At 45.2% G+C, this 20,339-nt stretch overlaps 1 protein-coding gene across 3 annotated transcripts in view; it reads right to left on the minus strand.

Moving 5' to 3' along the window:
- Nucleotides 1-20,339, minus strand: part of STK11 (serine/threonine kinase 11) — a 180,781-nt gene that overhangs the window by 45,430 nt on the left and 115,012 nt on the right. For 2 of the 3 annotated variants that reach the window (XM_043990731.1, XM_043990650.1), the window contains exon 8: nucleotides 12,605-12,798. The exons of the other annotated variant lie outside the window; for it this stretch is intronic. In XM_043990731.1, the coding sequence (XP_043846666.1) occupies nucleotides 12,605-12,798 (194 nt within the window). The remainder of the gene's footprint in view (nucleotides 1-12,604; nucleotides 12,799-20,339) is intronic. 3 annotated transcript variants of the gene reach the window in all.

Consider the following 20,339-nt stretch of genomic DNA (forward strand, 5'->3'; position numbering starts at 1 on the left):
ATGTGACCTCACCTGAGGCTTCTTTGCTAGATCTTCATCCCGATCATGCCCACAGGGCTCTAACCTGGACCCTCTTCTCTTCTCCCTCTGAGTTACTTCCCTTGGTGTTATCAGCTCCCAAGGATTTAAGGACCATCTCTATGCTGATGTCTCCAATCCATCTGACCTGCCCTACCCTCTCTCTTGACCCCCAGTCTCCCATCTCCAACTGTCTATTAGACATCTTAAACTTAACATATTCCAACTGAACTCATCTTTCCCTCCAGGCCCCACTTCCTATGACTGTCCAATACCAACAACCTCGAAGTTTCTCATGCTCTCAAACCTAGGTGTTACCCTTGACTCTACACTATCTCCCACCCCTCATATCCAATCTACAGCCAAAGCCTGCCAATGTCACCTCTGCAATATGGCCCCTTCTCTCCTCTAACACTGCTGCCTCCCTGGTGCAGGCCCTTGTCCCCTGTCCCATCAGCTCTACTGTCTGCCTGCCACAAGTTTCTCCCCACTGCGGTCCATTCTCCATTCTGCAGCCAAAGTTATGTTCAAGTGCAGGTCTGTGTCACCCTCCTATGAGGATATGAACTCCAGTGGTTCCCTATGGTCCCCAGAGTCGAACACAGCATGCTGCCTGGCTTCCAAGTCACTCACAACCTGCTAGCCTCTCTTCCCTGCCCCCTTTCCCAGTCTTCTCACACCTTCTCTCCCACCACATACTCTTTCATGGCTTCAGTGCCACTGGACACTTTGTTTTTCCACAGACAGGGCCCCTCATTCCTTGGCTCTGGCCGTCTCCCCAGGCTGTCCCCCAGGCCCGGAATGCTCTCCCTCCTCATTTCTGCCTCCTGCCTCCTTTCAAGCACCAGTGAAAATCCTACTTCCTCTAGGAAGCCTTTCCCGAGCTTCACTCTTAGTGATTTCCTATGTCACGTGGCCAGAGCTTGTCTGTGTCATCTGCTCATCTCTTCCATTAGATTGTGAGCTCCCTGAAGGCAGAGAATGTCTTGAGCCTGTCCTTGTACCCCCAGCACTTAGCGCAGTGCCTGGCACCCAGGAGACACAGTGGTCATCTAGCAGCCTCCAGGTCGCTCCTCTTCTTCCTCTGATGACTTCATCGGCCCATCACAGTTTTTCTCTCCTTCCCTAATCCTGCCCTCATCCAGGAAGGTGATAATCATTTATATAGTGCCTACTGTGTGCCAGGTACTCTGCTAAGTGCTTTCTACAAATATTAGGTCATTTGATCCTCACACCAACCCTGCAGAGTAGGTACTATTATGTATGATTCTTGTTTTACAGATGAGGAAACAGACAAGTGACCTGTCCAAGGTTATACAGGTAATAAGGATCTGAGATCTTTTTTTTTTTTTGGGCAGGGCAATGAGGGTTAAGTGACTTGCCCGGGGTCACACAGCCAGTGAGTGTCAAGTGTCTGAGGTCACATTTGATCTCAGGTCCTCCTGAATCCAGGGCCGGTGCCCTATCCACTGCACCACCTAGCTGCCCCCTGAGATCACTTTTTTTTTTTTTTACGAGGCAATGGGGGTTAAGTGACTTGCCCAGGGTCACACAGCCAGTGAGTGTCAAGTGTCTGAGGTCACATTTGAACTCAGGTCCTCCTGAATCCAGGGACAATGCTTTATCTACTGTGCCACCTAGCTGCCCCCTGAGATCACTTTTGAACTTGAGTCTTCCTGACTAGGTCCAGGCTTTGTACATGTAAAGCCAGTTGCCTCTGTCACCTGTCATGCTAGGGGACTTCAACACACTCCCTCAAATACTTGAACCTCACAGTTCAATTTACTATTTCTTCATCCCAACTCAGACACACACAAAGATGGTCCTAGTCTTGATTTGCTATCCCTCACAAACATACCACTTCCATATTTCATGAATTCTGAAATCCAGTATTCAGATCACCACCTATTGTCATTCCACCTCTCCCCCTGTCCTTGCAACCCCAAACCCTGTTCTTCATTCTCATCTTGATCTCCAATCCCTTAACCCCCCAAGTCCTCTCCCCAGGCCATGACTTCTGGCATTAGCTTCACTTTCCCTCCTTTTTCCCGCCTGACCCCTTGGTGAACCAGTTCCTCCCTTTAACTGTATTGTCCATCTTGCCCCTCCCAAGGCCCAGCCTTGGACACTCCCACAACTGCTGCTTTTAGTTCTAAACACATGCTGTTTGAAGGAAACTGGGGAGAAAAACCATAACAACTGTTTTTGACTGGTCCATAATAAACTTATGTTGCATAACCTCAACTGGGCCTTCACTGTGGCAAGGCAATCCTTTTTACACCTTCCTATTAACTCCCTATCTCACTTTCTACAGGGGCTCTTCCAAACCTTTTCACCCATCCTGAAACCTCCCATGGCTCCCCCTCCCTGCACCATCTCAGGTGAGAACCTCGCCTTCCATTTTCCTAAAAAAAAATTGGGGTCATTCTTTTTTTTTGGTGAGGCAATTGGGGTTAAGTGACCTGCCTAAGGGTCACAACAGCTAGTAAGTGTTAAGTGCCTGAGGCAGGATTTGAACTCAGGTCCTCCTGAATCCAGGGGTGGTACTCTATCCACTGTGCCAACTAGCTGCCTCCACTTCTTTTTTTTTTAAAGTATACTTTAATCACATTTGATGGAAACCTGCAATGCTTTTTTTTGGTGGGACAATAGGGGTTAAGTGACTTGCCCAGGGTCCACACAGCTAGTAAGTGTCAAGTATCTGAGATCGGATTTGAACTCAGGTACTCCTGAATCCAGGGCTGGTGCTTTGTCCACTGTGCCACCTAGCTGCCCCCAGGGTCATTCTACTGAAAGCTCCCTCTTCTCACATCACCCTGATATCCTGTCACAATCTCCTACTTTACCTGTATCATAGGAAAAGGAGGTCCTTCTACATGCACAACCATTCCTGGTCCATCCTATCTTCTCCAGCAGACTGCCCACTCTTTCACCAGCATTGTAGCTCATCTTCAATCTCTCCCTGTCTATTGGCTACTTTCATACACCTACAAACCTACCCATGTCTTTTGTCTGATTTTCCATGACCCCATTTGGGGTTTTCTTGGCAAAGATATTGGAGAAGTTTTCTATTCCTTCTCCAGCTCATTTTACAGATGAAGAAACCAAGGCAAATAGGGTCAAGTGCCTTGCCCAGGGTCACACAGCTAGTAAGTGCTCAGTCCCTGAGGCCGAATTTGAACTCAGGTCCTCCTGAATCCAGGGCCAATGCTTTATCCACTGCGCCACCTAGCTGCTCCCTAGACTATTATTTTTTAAATTAAGTTTTCTAATGTTTATTGTCACATCACATTCATTTCTGGATATTCTCTATACCCCAACCTGTTTAGAGAGCCTCTTCCTTAAACAGAGAAAGACAGTTAAGCACAACTGATACGTCCCAAACAGCATTTGCAATATTATGCTCTCACAGCCCCCACCTCTCCAAGTAAAGGGAGGAGGTCCATTTTTTCTGGGGCCAAAAGCAGTCATTAAATGTAGCAGTGTTCAGCTTCTAATGATTTTTTCCGTTTCCATTGTTGGAGTCACTGTGTATATTCTTTTCTTGCTTCTATGTTCATTCCATATTCGTTTATAGATGTCATCCCATATTTCTCTAACTCCTCATATTCATCATTTCCATTGTACTGAGTTTCTTGAGAGCAGACGCTTTGGCTATTCTTTGTAGCCCTAGGACTTAACACAATCTCTGGCACACAGCAGGTACTTAATAAATGCTAGTTGATTGATCTCTTGTGGTATGATAATATTCTACCACATGAAAACACCAGAATTTGTTCAGCTATTCCTCAAAAGGGCATGCATCTACTCTTTTCACAGTTTTGTGGTGGTATTTTGTTATAATTAAGATTTCTTTCTTTGACCTCTTAGAGTACATTCCCAGCAGTGGCATTTCTGGGTCAAAGGGTTGGAACTTAAGAGTCAGTGGATCAAGGCTTCCAAATCCCAAAGCAACCTGGCCTTTTAGAATGGTCACCAGAAATTGGGAGAAAGTTGTAACTGGGAAAGGGTGACATCTCTCCTGATTCCAGATGGTTGGCCCAATTCCTAACTTCACCAACCGTGTGTTAGTGTCTGTCTTCCTACAATCCTCCAACAGTGACTATTTCTGTTTTTTTGTCATCTTTGCCAACTTGCTAGGTGTGAAGTAAAACCTTAGAGTTGCTTTAATTGTACACTGCCTAATTAAAACGGAGGTTTTTCCCTGACTTCCAGTTGGGACGACTTCCTCGGTAGCACGCTGCCTCCTTTTATGAGCCTGATAGTATCAAGGGCTTCTTCCTCCCACTGTTTCTCACTTTCTGTCCTAACTGGCAGCTGAGTTCTAATACATACCACAGCTGGGGAGCAAGGGGCTTGGGAATTCTTGAACCAAAGGGCATCTATCTCATCATCACCACCAACCCAACCCAGAAAGCCTGCAGTGCCTGTCGTGGCTGTTTTAGGTGGGATCTAGTTGGATTCGAGTGTCTAATGGAGTCAGAGGACAAAGTGTTCCAAACCCCAAAGCAATACAGACTCCAGAATGACCAGTAGAAACCAGGGAAAGGTATGCATCTGGGAAAAGAAGTCTTGAATGGAAGCCAAAAGCTTCTACTCCAGGGTACAGTAATGTAACGATTGGAATAACGCCACCTGCTGGATACTAACTGTAGAAGAGTTCTGCCCATGAAGCGAAGGTCTTTGAGGGCAAGACCAGGAGTCTTTGGTATCAGGAAGTGACGCGGACTAGTGGGAGGAGGAAGGAGGAGATGGAGGCGCTCTTCCTTTTGGACTCTGGCGGAGAGCAGGAGCTAGAAATGTGCTCTCCCTTTAATAGATAGGAATCTAGGCCTTTCTTTTTCTTTACCAAATTCTTATTCTCCTTAATAAATGCTTAAAAGCCTAACTCTTGCTAAAGCTTATAATTTATTGGCGACCACTCATTAGATAGTTTAGACAGTTTAGCTAGAATTTTAGCCCTTAACAGTAAGCTATCTCCTTAAAGGAAATCTTCCTCCAAAGAACTCATGCTACAATATGCCGTGGATGGATGCAACTGATGGTAACACTGAAAACTAGAAGGGAGCCTTAGTGATCCAGTTGAAGCCTTCTTTATCGACGAGGAAAATAGAAATGATCTGCCCCAGCTGTCACAGACTACCCAGCAGCTCCCTGACACCAGTTTTAGAGATCATGCTAGAAGCTACTCCAGCTTGATCCCAGGTCCCTGACATGGGCTCAAAGCCCTTTGCTCTCATCTTGTAGTCGAACCACTCCTGGATCTGATATTTGGCTCCCAAAGTTGATATCTGCCTAGGAGTGGCTCATGAACATCATCCCCAGAGACACTCTCTAGCCAGGTTCATCTCTTGAGTCAGCAAACAGGTGTCATGCTTTACAAATCAGTCTCTCCAACTGGCTCAGGGTGAATCAGTTTACTGGAAGATGCTTTTTTGTATTTTTTTTTTAACCAGGCGAACAGACAAAATTGAGTTTCTAACCCTAGAAAGCTGAGAACAAGACCTTGAAGCCAATGTAGGAGGCCCAGGTTAACCAGGTAGTTTCCATACTAACCTCAGAGCAAAATTGCATATTGGGTTATTGTTTTTTTGAGGGTGGGGGGGAGGGTGCTGGGGAGAAGCTGTGTGGGAAGAGGAAGGATGATGATGTACAAATGACTAGTATGGCAGCCATTGAAACCTGGAGACCCAAGCAAACCCGAGTGCTCAGGGAAGCAGTATGACTGCATGGGATTAAAGGAATTAGATCCAGAAAGGGATGCTTGAGATCATCTTTGTGGCTCAGGTTAAGACCAGGGAGGAAAAGTGACTTATCCATGTGGAGAGCTTGGCTGTTTCTATATCAGCTCCTCCATCAAAATGTGGGCTCCTGGAAGGTGGTAACTGGGTTTTTGCTTTGCTTTGTGTCCCCAGCACTTGGCACAGTGCCTGGCACACAGGAAGTGCTTAATACTTGTAGATTTTCCAACTTGCTGAATTCTTCATTCATCTCTGAGGGATTCTGGTTATAGCAGCAGAAACTGGTAGACAGAGGAAGGACTAACATACAGACTAAAGAATTTAGATTTTGTTTCTCTCCTTACTCCTAAAAGCTCAGGAAGGGATCAGTAGGGGAAAGAGTAGGTACAGAGAAGATAGATTTTTACTCTAATATTAAGAGATCATAGGATTTAGAGCTGAAACATCTAATTCTTTGATCTTGTGTATTAGGGAAATGAGTACCAGAGAGATAAAAGAGACTTGCTCAAGGTCCCATGGGTAAATAGGCAGTGGACCTGGGATTTGAACCTAGGTTCTGACTCCAAATCTTTCTCTTATAACATGGTATCTCTTGGTTTTATTGGGTTTGCAGGAGAGCATGAAAGCTAAAAATTCCTTCCATCTTTCTCTTCTCATCCCTGTGGTAAGGTGAGGGAGGTGAAGAGAAGAGGCAGCATGAAAATGACACTTATAGATTCCAAACATCTCTTCCGTTCCCTATATGCCTGTCACTCCTTCCTGTGGAATTTCGGTTTTGCTCTTTCAGTCAATTCCCTTGTCCCCCAGGCTTGTTTTGCAAAAATCTAGAGGGGAGAAAAATCACATAAGACAACTTCCACTTTGGGGTGGATAGGGAAAGAAAAAAGCCTGAGTAGATTCTGTGCCATTGGTCTCACCTGTCCTGGGATGTCAACCTTCTGAGAAAGGATCACACCCTCCTGTAGTCTGTGGATACAGCCCTACTGCTTCTCTGTATGATGGCATACATTAGGAGTTACTGTAGGGGCTGACCTTACCTTTAAGTCGGGAATGCTACTGAGCAGACTCTTTATGGTCCAGAGAAACATGACACTGCCTACAGAGAAATGCTAAGACTAGATGGTATTCGGATGGGAAGAGGACAGGGCCCAAGCTCGACCAAGAAGTGATACTGGCCATTTGCTGCTAACTCAAAGATATACAGTCAGTTCTGCTATAACATTGTACTATGCAAAACTGAGCAATAAAAGCACAGAATTTTGGGGGGAAATGGGATTAGGGACACAATGTTCAAGGTTTCATCAGTAACACATTAAAAAAAATACCGGAACCTAGTAAAAATGCAGTAGCACAGTTTTATACATGTTAAATGGGAAGAAATACATAAATACTACAACAAATGGATGCCTAGTCTATAGCCTTGGACTCTGATGCCTCTCCATGGTGGAAGGGGGTGGGGATGGGATGAACAAGCCCTCTCCATGCATAGCTCTGACTGTAACAAGAAACATGCTAAATGGCACTTTATACCTCAACAAAGAACTAAGGTTTGCTTATGGATGTTGCGGAAGGGCTCTAGCGTGAGTTAATGTGAAATGGTGTCATTTTCTGTATTTTCACTGTTTCTTGTGGAAGAATCATGCAAGAACAAATGTGAAATTTGTGTGATACTCGAAATCAATCATGATGGAACATGATTTACACTTTTGAAACATGTGTTACAGCAGAACTGATTGTATCTTAAGATATCTGCACTTTAAAGTTGTATTTTATCATTTTCCTTCACTTCACTACTAAATTATATAGCATTAAGAATGAGAAGGAAAAAACTGTAGGATATAGAGGCCCCGGATAAGGAAAGGACTGGCCCAAGACTACAAAGCTGGTGAGTAACACCGCCAGGATTCAAACTCGGGTCATTTGTCAAATCTTTTGTGAAGAGTGTCACCTCTGTTCCATGTAAGCTAAAGCGAAGATCTGTCTAGACCTAGCCTCATCTGTCTGGATGAGGAAATAGCAGCAGTCTAGGGTCACAACAGTTGTAGAAAGAGAGAGAGAAGGGCCACTAATCGAAAAGACTATTAGAGAGTGAAGAAATGCCAAGAACATTGTTCCCATTTTTGTCTGTTTCTTAAGGGCTCAATTGTAATTTAAACTCCCAGGAGGCAACACGGTACCTGCCTAGCTTATGATCTTGAACCCTGGGGTCTTATGCCAATCATTTGTCTCCACACACAGAGTGGTCTATATCTTTTTATAATACTGAAGAAACACCATTACAGACCCCCCCTCCCCCGCCCCTCCCATTAATTCTTAACAATGAAGTAGAGGAAGGCTTTCCTGGAGCCTGGAAAGTACAATGACATGGTAAAATAGCCCCAGCACGGGAGTCAATGGTAAGTAAGGTGGACAGGGGGATGGGAGGCCAAACTCAGAGTGGATGCCAGCCTTGTGAGGAATTAGCCAGTTTGGGGACATTTGGCTCTGGCTGGGAAGGTAGCACCCAGGCAAGGGCACCTTACAAAAGTAATTTTCTTCCTTGCAAAAAGAACATAATCCAAGCACCCCAAAATGAAGTGCTCATCGGCCCTCCTCCTCCCTGCCATTACAGGGAATGCTTTTTCTAGTCCATTCCCTCAAATACCTAAAACATTGACCTGTCAACAAAAATAACCCTTTCCTCAAACTGTAGCAACCAGGAATATATCTTAAAAGGGGGCATGGGATAGTAAGAAAAGAAAGAAAAAACAAGTCTATGTCTTTCAACTTATTGCTTGAAGTGCTGTTGGAGAAAGCTCCCGGTGTCCTGTCACACAACCTGGCCAGCGCGTTGACTCAAGTGACAGTCTATTTAAAACATAAACAAAACCAAAAAAGATACCCAACAGAATTTGAAAAGAAAACATTGTGTCACTATGGAAAGAAACCCTTTTGTCGGTGGGCAGGTAGGGGTCGACAGAACAGAAGACCCTCTCCCCCCCTTTAGATACTTTGCTCCCTTGGCGATACTGGAACCCCGGGCTGACCACACGGCACAAGCTGCTCTCCCCCACTACTGGGCTTCCACGATAGCTTGTGCAACTATGCTAAGCCTCTGCCTCCTCTCTCAATAGACTGTCGTCTGGTGGCTGAACTTCCTCTCCAGAAAATTCTGAGTGTTCACTCTTCTGTTCTGCTCTCTCCTCTCTAAGCCCTGTCTCAGAGGTCTCCTCGTCACCTAGGAAATGCACAGGGAAGCAAACAGGACAGATTGGTTAGAAAGGAAATGGTTTCCCCCAGATAGTGGCATGATGGGCTCTGGTGATCAGGACACAAAGGGGTAAAGCTGACACTCGATGATCTTTTCACATCTTTGGACTCCTACACTGAGTTCCCAGGATCCTATGGGCTTGGCTCCAGTCCTCCTTTCTCCTATTTCTAGGAGGATACACTCCTGCAGGAGCAGGGAGGGAGGGAAGGCAGGTGGTTTGAATAATTTAGCTTTTATCCAGAGAAGGGCATTAAATGGACTTGAATGACCCTTTAGGAATATTTAAACTTATTTCTCAATGTTGAGTCTCTCTGCCAATGACAATGAGCTACCTCAAAGAGGAATCAGTTTGTATTCATCTTATCCAAACCTCCAATGGTTATGCTCCCTTAAAAACGTTTATGTATCATGAAGAATCTCACTCTCTTTTCTCGCCCATTTTCCCAGCTACCGGCTTGGAACTTGAAGCATTGCCTTCACTGAGAACAGAGCACTCTTTGGGAACCATGAAAACCACTGTGCTTCTGAGAGGAGCAGAATTCTAGCCTTCAAATGTCAAAATATGTCAATGTCCCCATCACTGAGCCACACAGGCTCCAGGTCTTATGGCACACCAGACCTCATTCTGCTAGCAATCCAGAGAGCAACTGGAGAGAAAAGAATTCAGTTGCTGCAGAGTGAGACTGGAGTTGAATTGAAATCTTCTGAGAATCCTTCCAAAGACCCATTATGTATTTCATAAGTTGGGACTCTCTTTCTGAGGCTAAGCCTAGACACCTCTATGTCTCAAGTGAGCCAATTCCATGAATCCCTATGACTAGCCATTGCCCGGGGGCCAAAGTTTTTGTGATCAGCCTCCCAAACTCATCCAGGTTGCTCCTCAAAGGACCAGCACAGGCTGTTGCCAGGTTCATAATGGGTAGAGCCTGAAAAAGCTTATGTGTTCTTCTAGAATCTAGGTTCACCTCCATACTGCTGTGAGACATCATCAGAGAACTTTAGTTAAGCCTTTAGGAAATTCAGGGCACAGTTATCATGACCACTATTCCTCTGACTGATGTCTTTCAAGGAAGAGCCTAAAGAGAGAAATGGATCAGCAGGTTGGCTTGCAGGATAATTTTTTGACCATAGCTCTGGAAAACCTATCCCTATGTTGTAGAGGGGTACACAATCCATGCTGGTAAGTCACAGACTCTCTGTGATAAACACAGAGATCCCTGAAATATTATTGAAAATTACTAATGCCTCTGAAGTGGTCCGAGGTACTTCTAGGCCAAGTTAGTGAAGCAAAAGCTTTGGTAGGAGAAAGGCAAGGCTCCGAGTCCAGCCCAGGGATGGGTCACATGACTGCCATAAAAAGTCAGAGAAGTTCATGACCACACATTGGTCAAAAGGTGCTGAATTTTTTGACTCCAGAAACTCTTGAAGGTCATTGGTTTCAGGAGTGGTGTGGTCTGCAGTGGTGGAAGGAGGACCTTGCAGGCAACAATTACAGATCCCTGAAGTGATAGAAAACATACCTATTGCTTTTTTTTTTGGTGGGGCTGTGTGCCCAGAGTCACACAGCTAGTAAATGTCAAGTGTCTGAGGCCAGATTTGAACTCAGGTCCTCGTGAATCCAGGGCCACTACTTTATCCATTGGGCCACCTAGCTGCCCCATACCTATTGCTTTTTTTTTTGTTTAGTTTTGTTTTTGTGGGACAGTGGGGGTTAAGTGACTTGCCCAGGGTCACACAGCTAGTAAGTGTCAAGTGTTTGAGGCTAGATTTAAACTCAGGTACTCCTGGGAGTGGCTAGGTGGCGCAGTGGATAAAGCACTGGCCCTGGATTCAGGAGTTCCTGAGTTCAAATCTGGCCTCAGATACTTGACACTTACTGGCTGTGTGACCCTGGGCAAGTCACTTAACCCCCATTGCCCCGCAAAAAAAACCCCAAAAAACAAAAACTCAGGTACTCCTGACTCCAGGGCCGATGCTTTATCCACTGTGCCACCTAGCTGCCCTATACCTATTGCTTTTTAAGGTTTATTAAGCACTTTGTGCATGACCACTCTGTGAAAGGAGGAGTGGGAGGAATAGGAGGACCACTAACTAAGTGACCTCAGGTAAGTCACTTAACCCTGCTGGGCCTCAGTTTCCTCACTGATAAAATAAAAGAGTTAGACTAGATGATCTCCAAGGACCCATCTAACTCTAAATCTAGGATCTTATCACCCTTTTCATAGATGGCTCAACTAATGCTGAGAGGCAAAGGGACTTGCCCAGTGATACACAGGACGCAAGCATCGAATTTGGGTCTTCTGACTCAAATCCCAGGACTTGTTCCAGAGTATGTCACCCCCCACACTAAACAGGAAGGCACCAGGACTCTGAGACCAATCATTTGTCTATTAGCCTCCTAAGTACTGAATGTCTGTCTCCATTAACCAGGAAATGGGACAATTTGAATGACCTCTCCCTCTCCCCTCCCTTGGGTGACAGGGGCTTCCTGGGTGGGAAGTATCCAGAAATTGACACAGTGGCCTCTATTTGTCTAGAAACAACATATGAGTCTGGTAATTCCAAAAAGGGAAATTTCTCTGCAAGTGACTAGTTGGGAAGGAAGCATTTCTGGAATAAGGTTGGTGATCCATGAATGATCAATTCTGGGGTAAGGTAGTCTTCTGAAATATTAATTTATTCCCATTTCCCCCACCAATAAGTCTTCCTTGCATATCAGAGAGAATTCAAATGAGGAAAGGGGAAGACTTGCTTGTGTCCGTGCATACACGCATGCATGCATGCGTGTGTTTTTATGAAAAGTGGTGAGAAAATGTCTTGAGAGAGGAAATTCTACAGAAACTAAGGCAGGGCTTAACTAAAAGCCAAACAGAAAACTACTGGGATGACTCAAAAGATAACCACCAATTCCTCGTGAATGTGGAGGGGGTGCTCTTTACATAGTGAAGGCAAACCTGGCTTCACGCCCCTGAGTCAGACTGACAAAACTGGCTGAGGAATGAAGCGTACTGAATAACTGGGTCCTTTACGAGCCAGCAGTGCCTGGCAAACTCCTTTTGGACAAAGGTCTTCTCTGACTTCATTGCTGTTATGGGAACCAAGAGGGGCCGGCAGGTTCCCTGTGCCTTAAACAGTAAAGTCCATGAGGTTGAGGGTCTAAAGACTAGCTATGAACCAGGAGAGTTGTTCATCAAACTGCCTCATGCTGGGCAACTGCAAAAGGAGGGGGGTGGCTACCACTATAAAAGCTAAGAGGAACAGCCCCGAAATATCACGAGCAGCTGGGCACATTCACATCGTGCTACTCTTTACACAGTGCTTCACATCCACTGCTCTCCTTTGTGCCCTACAAGAGCCTTGTAGGTAGGTGTAGATATTGTTACCCAGATTTCACAGAACAGGAAACTAAAGCACAGAGAGGTTAAGTACCTCACCCAAGGTCACACAGCTAGGACGAAGCAGTGAGGACTGGAATCCACTCAGCTGTCTGACTCCAAATCAAGCGCTCTTTATGCTACAGCACTTTCTCTTCTGAAATCCTCCCCAGCGCTCTTCCTGGAATGACCTTTGAGCCCTTTCCCAACCCCCAGCTTACCTGGTACTGTGAAATCCTGAGCGTAGATGATGTCGTCCTCAATGTCAAAGAGATCATCGTCCTCTTCCTCATTGTAGCCATGCAGATCCTCCAGATAAGGCACCACTGTCATACTTCGCCACCTGTCCTTGGTTTCCGGGCTGGGAGGAATGGGGACCAGGGCCTCTGCCTGGGGGTGTTTCTTACGAAACCAGCTGCAAGAGCCCAAGAAATGATCAATTCTGGTCAAATCAGTGGGGTGGCCATTACTCCCTTCTAATATTTGGTGCCATTTCTAGAGTTGCTGGTACAGACAGTTTCTCGGTGCTTTGCAAAAGGAGCTTGTTTTAAATTGTCCTGTTTTTCTGCCATGCTTGCTTTCAGAACTGAAGGCTTTCACACATGGGAAAGAAGGAGTTCCTGCCCTCCTCCCTCCCTTGGCAGCTTGATGTGTGAACACTGAAAAGTCCAAGTTCTCTAAGCCCTCCCTGAAAATCCAGAACCAATAGATTCAGCACATTTTATGCACCCGACTCCCTGAAGGCTGGGAACCAGGTGTCCCCTCTCTTGGTGGTGCTAAACAAACGGAGAAAGAATCAGGTTTCTGTTAACTTGGCTTTTGAAAGTTCTAAGCCAGAAGGGCTTAGCTGTGGGCCTGTACAAAAGTCACTGAACCCTGTGGGCCCCAGGTTCTTCTTCATCCTCAATCAGGTGGCTGTGAGCCTGGGGTGGGGGGGATGAAGGTGAGGGGTGCTGACTAGATCTTTAAGAGTCCTTCCAACTACAAATCTAGGGTCCTAGACTAAGGTTCTTGTGTTAATTAACATCGGTCATTCTTAAGACACCTTATTTTGTAGTGAGCCCCACTGAAGCAAAATGGAACTTGGTGAGTTAAACTCAATGATTCAATAGGAATAGAGCAATAGAAGGGAAGGGGTCAGTGAAGGAGGGACTTTACGTCAAGGCCCCCCTGTTCGGGAGCAGCTGGGCCTTGGTAAGACAGAGAGCCTGTTCTATTGAAGCATCTGAGAAAGAGGCATCAGGTCACCCTGGAATGAAGCACAAGGGAGACAAGCCAACAGGAGAGCTGGGATGGAGTACCAGCACAAACCCTTCTCAGCTGTGTGACCAAGGACAAGGCTCTCTGAAACTTAGTTGCTTCATCAGTAAGACAGATGTGATATTGGCACTATCTGTTTCATAGGATTGGAAACCATAAAGCTTTCTAGAAATGGGAGCCATTATTATGGTGAATGCCAAACAAAAGCAAGTCTCCAAAAGTCGAAGAGCCAGTGCCCATTTGCAGTGAAAGGGAGGGAGTTTCCTATATGGATGAAATCACAGGACCCTCTTTACTCCCCAAAGTAGGAGGAATATTTTCTTCATTTTACTATATATTTGTGTGTTTTTGTAAGCACCTCCTCTGACCGCTCCAGTGGAAACAGAACATTGAGATATGAGAGGCAGGCCTAAGCTAGCAGTTGAAAGTATGTTGACCATTTGCAAATCTACCTAGCCTGCCCCAAACTCTGCTGACCTCCAATCTTGCATCTCCAACTGCTCTCAGATATCTCAAACTGGATGTTCACGGAACATCTTAAACTCAACATGTCCAAAACTGAATTCATTATCTTCTCTCCTACTCCTTTTACTGTAGAAGGCAGCACCATGCTCCCTCAGGGGTTGAGGACTTCTGGACTCCTATCTCCCATGCCCCATATATCCGAGCTGCTGAAGGTCTCTAGATTTCTTTTTTTTATCTTTCTTTTTAAGTGAGGCAATTGGGATTAAGTGACTTGCCCAGAGTCACACAGTTAGTAAGTGTTAAGTGTCTGAGGCCAGATTTGAACTCAGGTACTCCTGAATCCAGGGCAGTGCTCTATCCACTGCGCCACCTAGCTGCCCCGATTTTTCTTTTTTTTTAAGGCCTCTAGATTTCACCTTTGAAACACCTCTCCAATAGGCTACCATTTCTGCTCTAGTGCTGCAATCACCTTGATGCAGGCCCCTTATCACTTGAGGCCTGGAATTTTGCAATAGCCTGCTGATGGGCTGGCTAGCTCTAAGTTTGTTTCCACTCTCGTCCATTCACCCACCAAATTGGTGTTTCCTAAAGTGCAGGTTTGACCTTGTCAGTCCCCTACTCAATGAACTCCAGTGGCTCTTCACATTTCCAGGATCCAATACAAAATTCTCTGGTTAGCATTCAAGTCCCTTCATAATCCAGACCCCTCCTGCTTTTCCTGATTTCTTACACCTTCCTCTCTGCTATGTCTCTGATCCCATGACACAGGTCTCCTGGCTCCTCAGTGTATAAGACACCTCATCTCTCAGCCCCAGATATTTTCTCTGGCTGTCTCCATGCCTAGAATGTGCTCCCTCCTCATTTTTTCTCCTCGACTTTCCTGGCTTCCTTTGAGTGCCAACTAAAATCCCACCTTTTACATGAAAATCTTTTCTAGTTCCTCTTAATTCTAGCATTTTCCCTTTGCTAATTATTTCCTATTTATCCTCTTTAGAGCTTATTCATACATATTTGTTTGCTTGTGGTCTTCCCTATTAGATTGTGAACTCCTTGGGGGTAGGGACTGTCCTTTGCCTCTTTTTGCACCCCAGCTCTTGGCATAAGGTAGGTGTTTGATAAATGTTTACTGACTGACTGACAAAATGAGGACAGAATCCCCACCAAGTCAACACATCTGTTTGATCACTTTCAAATGGACGCTGTAGAACAGTGAAAAGCGGTTAGGAGACCTAAGTTTCAAACCTAGCCACGTGACCATAAGCAAGTCACTGACCCTCTTTACTACAAAAGATATGAGTAAGAATACATGCAATACCTGCCTCACAAGATTACTGTGAGAGAAGCACAACAGAGATGAGAGTTTTTGTAATGTTCTGACTTAACTGAGCCTTGGAGCAATGTTTGACTGACCAGTAAGCGTAAAGTTCTTTCCTCTGGCACAGCAGTGCTTGGCTGCATGGTGGTAGCCATTTTATTCTTTGTCCTCCCTCCTCCCTGCGTTCCTTGGAGTTCCTCTGCTATTTAATACATCATGTTATGTGATTCTAGCTCCCCATCTGTCCAGCCAAGGATATGAACAATATGGGTTTGTATCCAATCAAGGGTCTGATGGTCTTCGATCATGTCAATCTCTCCCAGAGGCCAAAGACTAGTATCTCTTTACAATATTCAATGCTTGCTTCACCTGTTCCTCTAGGTTTAGCTACTGGTGAACAAAGGGCTCAAAGCACAACCTCTGGCACATAAGGTCTAACTTCAGGAGTCCTAGAATTGTCTAAAATGCTCAAAAGCCACTGATGTGTGAGTTGGGGAGGGAAGGTTTCCACTACCAGGCTCTGCTATTGGTTGCTGTGTGTTTGGGCAAACTGCTCAGTTTCCATAATCTATAAAATGAAAACAATATGCTAACATCTGTTCTACCTGCCTGTCCAGAACTGTTACTGTCCAGAGTGATATGACAGAGGTGCAATATGAAATGATGAAAAGGAGAAGAAAGTCAGAAGTGAGAATTTCAGAGCTGTAAGGGACTCCAGAGCTCATCTAGGCCAACTTCTCCCTTCATAAACATTTTGAATGGCTTGTCAATCAATGAACATTTATTAAGCATCTACTTACTATGTGCCAGGCACAGTGGTAAGTACTGGGAATACAAAAGACAGTCTCTGTTCTCAAGGAGGTCACAATCTAATGGGGGAGACAATATGCTTATAAATATGTCCAAATAAGCTATGTAAAGGATAAACTGGAGATAATCAACAGAGGGAAGGCAAGAGAATCAAGAGGGATTAGAAAAAGTTTCATGTAGAAGGTGAGATTTTAGCTGCTATTTGAAGGACACCAGGTAAGCCAGGAGCTGGATATAGTCCAGATTTAGGAGACAGATAGTGAAAACTGCTCAGAGATAGGAGATAGTGGTTTGTTCAAGGACCAGCAAGCAGTCCTGGTAGGGGAAAAGTGTAAGGAGGCCAGGGGGCCCATGACGACTCTGAACACCATACAGAAGATTTCGTATTTCATCCTGGAGGTGATTGGGAGCCTCTGGAGAGAAGAGAGGGAGATGGAGAGGAAGTGAGCTGGGGCGGGGTGAGATGGTCAGAGCTTGCATTTAAGATCACTTTGCCTGGTGACTGGAAGGGGAGGGAGGGCAGGGGAAGAAGTCTTGTGGCAGATAGATCAACTGGTAGACCACTGCAGTATTTCAGGCACAAGCTGATGAAGACTTGAATCAGGATGGTATCAGTGTCAAAGGAGAGGCAAAAGCATATGGGAGAAATGCCACAAAGATTAAAATCAACAGGTCTTGGCAACAGATGGATAATGGGGGGAGAGGGTGAGTGTGTAGTTGATAACACCTAGAATGTGAGCTTGGGGGACTGGGAAGATGGTGATGCTTTGACAGAAATTGGGAAGACTGGAAAGAGGTAAGGTTTTGGGGGAAAGATAATGAGCTCTGTTTTGGACATGTTGAATTCATTCATTCATTCATTCATTCTTTTTTTTTTTTTTTTTTTAGTGAGGCAATTGGGGTTAAGTGACTTGCCCAGGGTCACACAGCTAGTAAGTGTCAAGTGTCTGAGGCTGGATTTGAACTCAGGTCCTCCTGAATCCAGGGCCAGTGCTTTATCCACTGTGCCATCTAGCTGTTTCCATTCATTCATTCTTGCAGAGCAATGAGAGTTAAATGACTTGCCCAAGGTCACACAGCTAGTAAGTGTCAAGTGTCTGAGGCTGGATTTGAACTCAGGCCCTCCTGAATCCAGGACCAGTGCTTTATCCATTGTACCACCTAGCTGCCCTGGACATTTTGAATTTAAGATGTCTACAGGACAGCTGTATGTCTAAAGGTATCTAAAAAAGGTAATTGGAGATGTGAGACTGTGGGTGAGCAGAGAGAGGTTAGGGCTGGATAAGTAGATCTGAGAATATCTGTATAGAGAATTGAATCCATGAGGGTTGATGAGATTATCAAACGAAACAGTTGTTCAGTCATTTTCAGCTGCTAACTCTTTGTGACCTCATTTGGGGTGGGGACTTCTTGGCAAAGATACTGGAGTGGTTTGCCATTTCCTTCTCCAACTCATTTTACAGTTGAGGAAACTGAGGCAGACAGGAATAAGAGACTTGCCCAGGGTCAAACTCCTAGTAAGTATCTGAGGCCAGATTTGAACTCAGGAAAATGAGTTTTCAAAGCTTCACAACTGGTACTCTATCCACACCACCTAACTGCCCCTAAATGAAACCATATAGAGGGAAAAGAGAAGAGGGCCCAGGACAAAACCCTGTGAGACTCCTTTGATTAGTGGGCATGACTTCTGCAAAAGATCCAGCAAAGGAGGCTGAGCAGGAGAGGTCTGAGAGCTAAAAGGAGATTGGGGAAAAAGTGGTATCACAGGAAAATCTAGAGAAAAGAGAGCATCAAGGAAGTAAGCAGTCAAGAAAGATGAGGAATGAGAAGAGGCCATTGAATTTTGGCAATTAAGAGATTATTATTAACTTTGGAGAGGGGGCAGCTAGGTGGTGTAGGGGATAAAGCACCAGCCCTGGATTCAGGAGGACCTGAGTTCAAATCCGGCCTCAGACACTTGGCACTTACTGGCTATGTGACCCTGGGCAAGTCACTTAACCCTCACCAAAAAAACAAAAAACCAACAACTTTGGAGAGAGCAGTTTCAGTTGGATGTCAGAAGCCAGACTGTAAAATGTTAAGAAGAGAATGAAAGGAAGTAGAGGCACCTGTTTTAGATGACCTTCTGAAGGAGTTTAGCCACAAAAGGGCTGAGGGAAATGAGACGATAGCTAGAGGCCAGGAGATCAAGTAAGTTGTTTTGGTTTTTTTTTGAGGATAAGGTAGACATGAGCAGGTATGTAGGCAATAGGGAGGCAGCCAATAGACAGGGAGAGATTAAAGATTAGTTATAGTGGGGATAACAGAGGGGGCAGTCTGCTGGAGAAGACAGTATCAGTTAGGCATACAGAAGAATTTCCCTTGATGAGATGGGGGAAGGAGAATGAATCTAAGTAATGGAGATGAGAATCAGTGGAGAAAGGGATGCTCTTGGCAAATAGTCTCAATTTTTTCAGGAAAATGAGGCAAGATTCTTGGCTGGGGGGAGGGAGGCAGGGGAGAGGAAACCATGGAAAGTTTTAGGAGAGATGATAAAGTCTGGTATAATTTTGTTGAGAGAGTAGTGAGTTGATTAGGGAGATGGAAAATGATTGCCTTGTAGAGGTAAGGGCCCAGTTGAGGTTGTCCAACATAAATTTATAGTGGCCTTAGTCAGTAGCTAGATGGTATAGTGAATAGAGTACTGGGCCTGGAGTCAGGAAGACTCATCTTCCCGAGTTCAAAGTCAGCCTCAGATACTTACTAGCTGTGTGACCCTGGGCAAGTCTCTTATTCCTGTCTGCCTCAGTTTCGTCATCTATAAAATGAGCTGGAGAAGAAAATGGCAAATAACTCCAGTATCTTTGCCAAAAAAACCCCAAATGGAGTCATGAAGAGTCAGACATGACTGGAACCCCCCCAAAATACACCCCCCCCAACAAAATGGGGATAATCTCCACAATACTGACTCTATAAAGTTGTTGAAAGTTCTGTGAAGGCAGGGATTTCAATTATTATTCATACAATTAATTCCCTGGCCCTGAAGCTCTAAAAAGAGAAAAAGCAGGATTTTTTTTTTCTTTTAAAAACTGCATGTCATTTCTTCCTTAAGAAATAGTGAGGGGCAGCTAGGTGGCGTAAAGGATAAGGCACTAGCCTTGGATTCAGGAGGACCTGAGTTCAAATCCAGCCTCAGACACTTACTAGCTGTGTGACCCTAGTCACTTAAACCCCATTGCCCTGCAAAAAAAAAAAAAAAATAGTGAGTGAAGCGGACTACAGCAATGGAGGGGGCTGCTGGAAAGAAACTCTCAGGGGAGTAAAGGGCAGGGATCCTAGGATTTGGGAGCTGACCCCATTTCTCTGGCTTCCCCTCCTGTCTGATTTGAGCAGGCCAGTTAATCATCGGCCTGTACAGAGCCATCTGGGCTGCTGAAGCCATTCATTCATGCACTCTTCAGGGAGAGCTCAAATATTTCCATATGCATTTATGTTAATGAAGACAGCACTGACCGAGAGGGGGATTTAATTAACTACAAAGAGGCCAGTAGAAGGGATGTTCTCAAGACTAAAAGAGGAGACTCAAACACCTGGCATCTACAGCGTTATTTACTGGGAAGCTGTGTGTTGGCCAAAGTGGCAGTGACCTAAACCAACATGTGGACTCAGCGTCGGGGAAAAGCTTTCTGAGGCCTTAGGATTTGGGGGAGATAGAACCAGCATCCCCTAGAGCCATCCTCAGGGAGTCTTCTCTGAACAAGCAAAGCCTCCTTCCCTCCCCACCTTCCTCCAACATCCTAGTGAGGCCTCTGGAGAGGAGAAAGGGAGCATGGCTGGTTTCCTTCTATATTTGCCTTTCCGCTTAACAGGCTGATACACCTAGATACCGTGCTACCTTGCTGGATTCCATGGTGACAGATACCATGGAAACAAGGCCCTTGGTTCATTCAAAATGGAGATGGTCCATTAGCATTCACTCAAGTGAAGCAGGAGAAAGTGACCATTTGGAAAAACCTGCCTGTTTCCCCCCACCAGTCCTCAACAGAGAGCAGCCTCTGAGAAGCACAGAGGGGTTATTTCAAGTAGTTTATTTTTTTGCCTCCAAGGGCCATTAGCATCTTGGAGAC

This window comes from Dromiciops gliroides, chromosome 1 (genome assembly GCF_019393635.1).
Source record: "Dromiciops gliroides isolate mDroGli1 chromosome 1, mDroGli1.pri, whole genome shotgun sequence".
NCBI classification, from domain to species: Eukaryota; Metazoa; Chordata; class Mammalia; order Microbiotheria; family Microbiotheriidae; genus Dromiciops; species Dromiciops gliroides.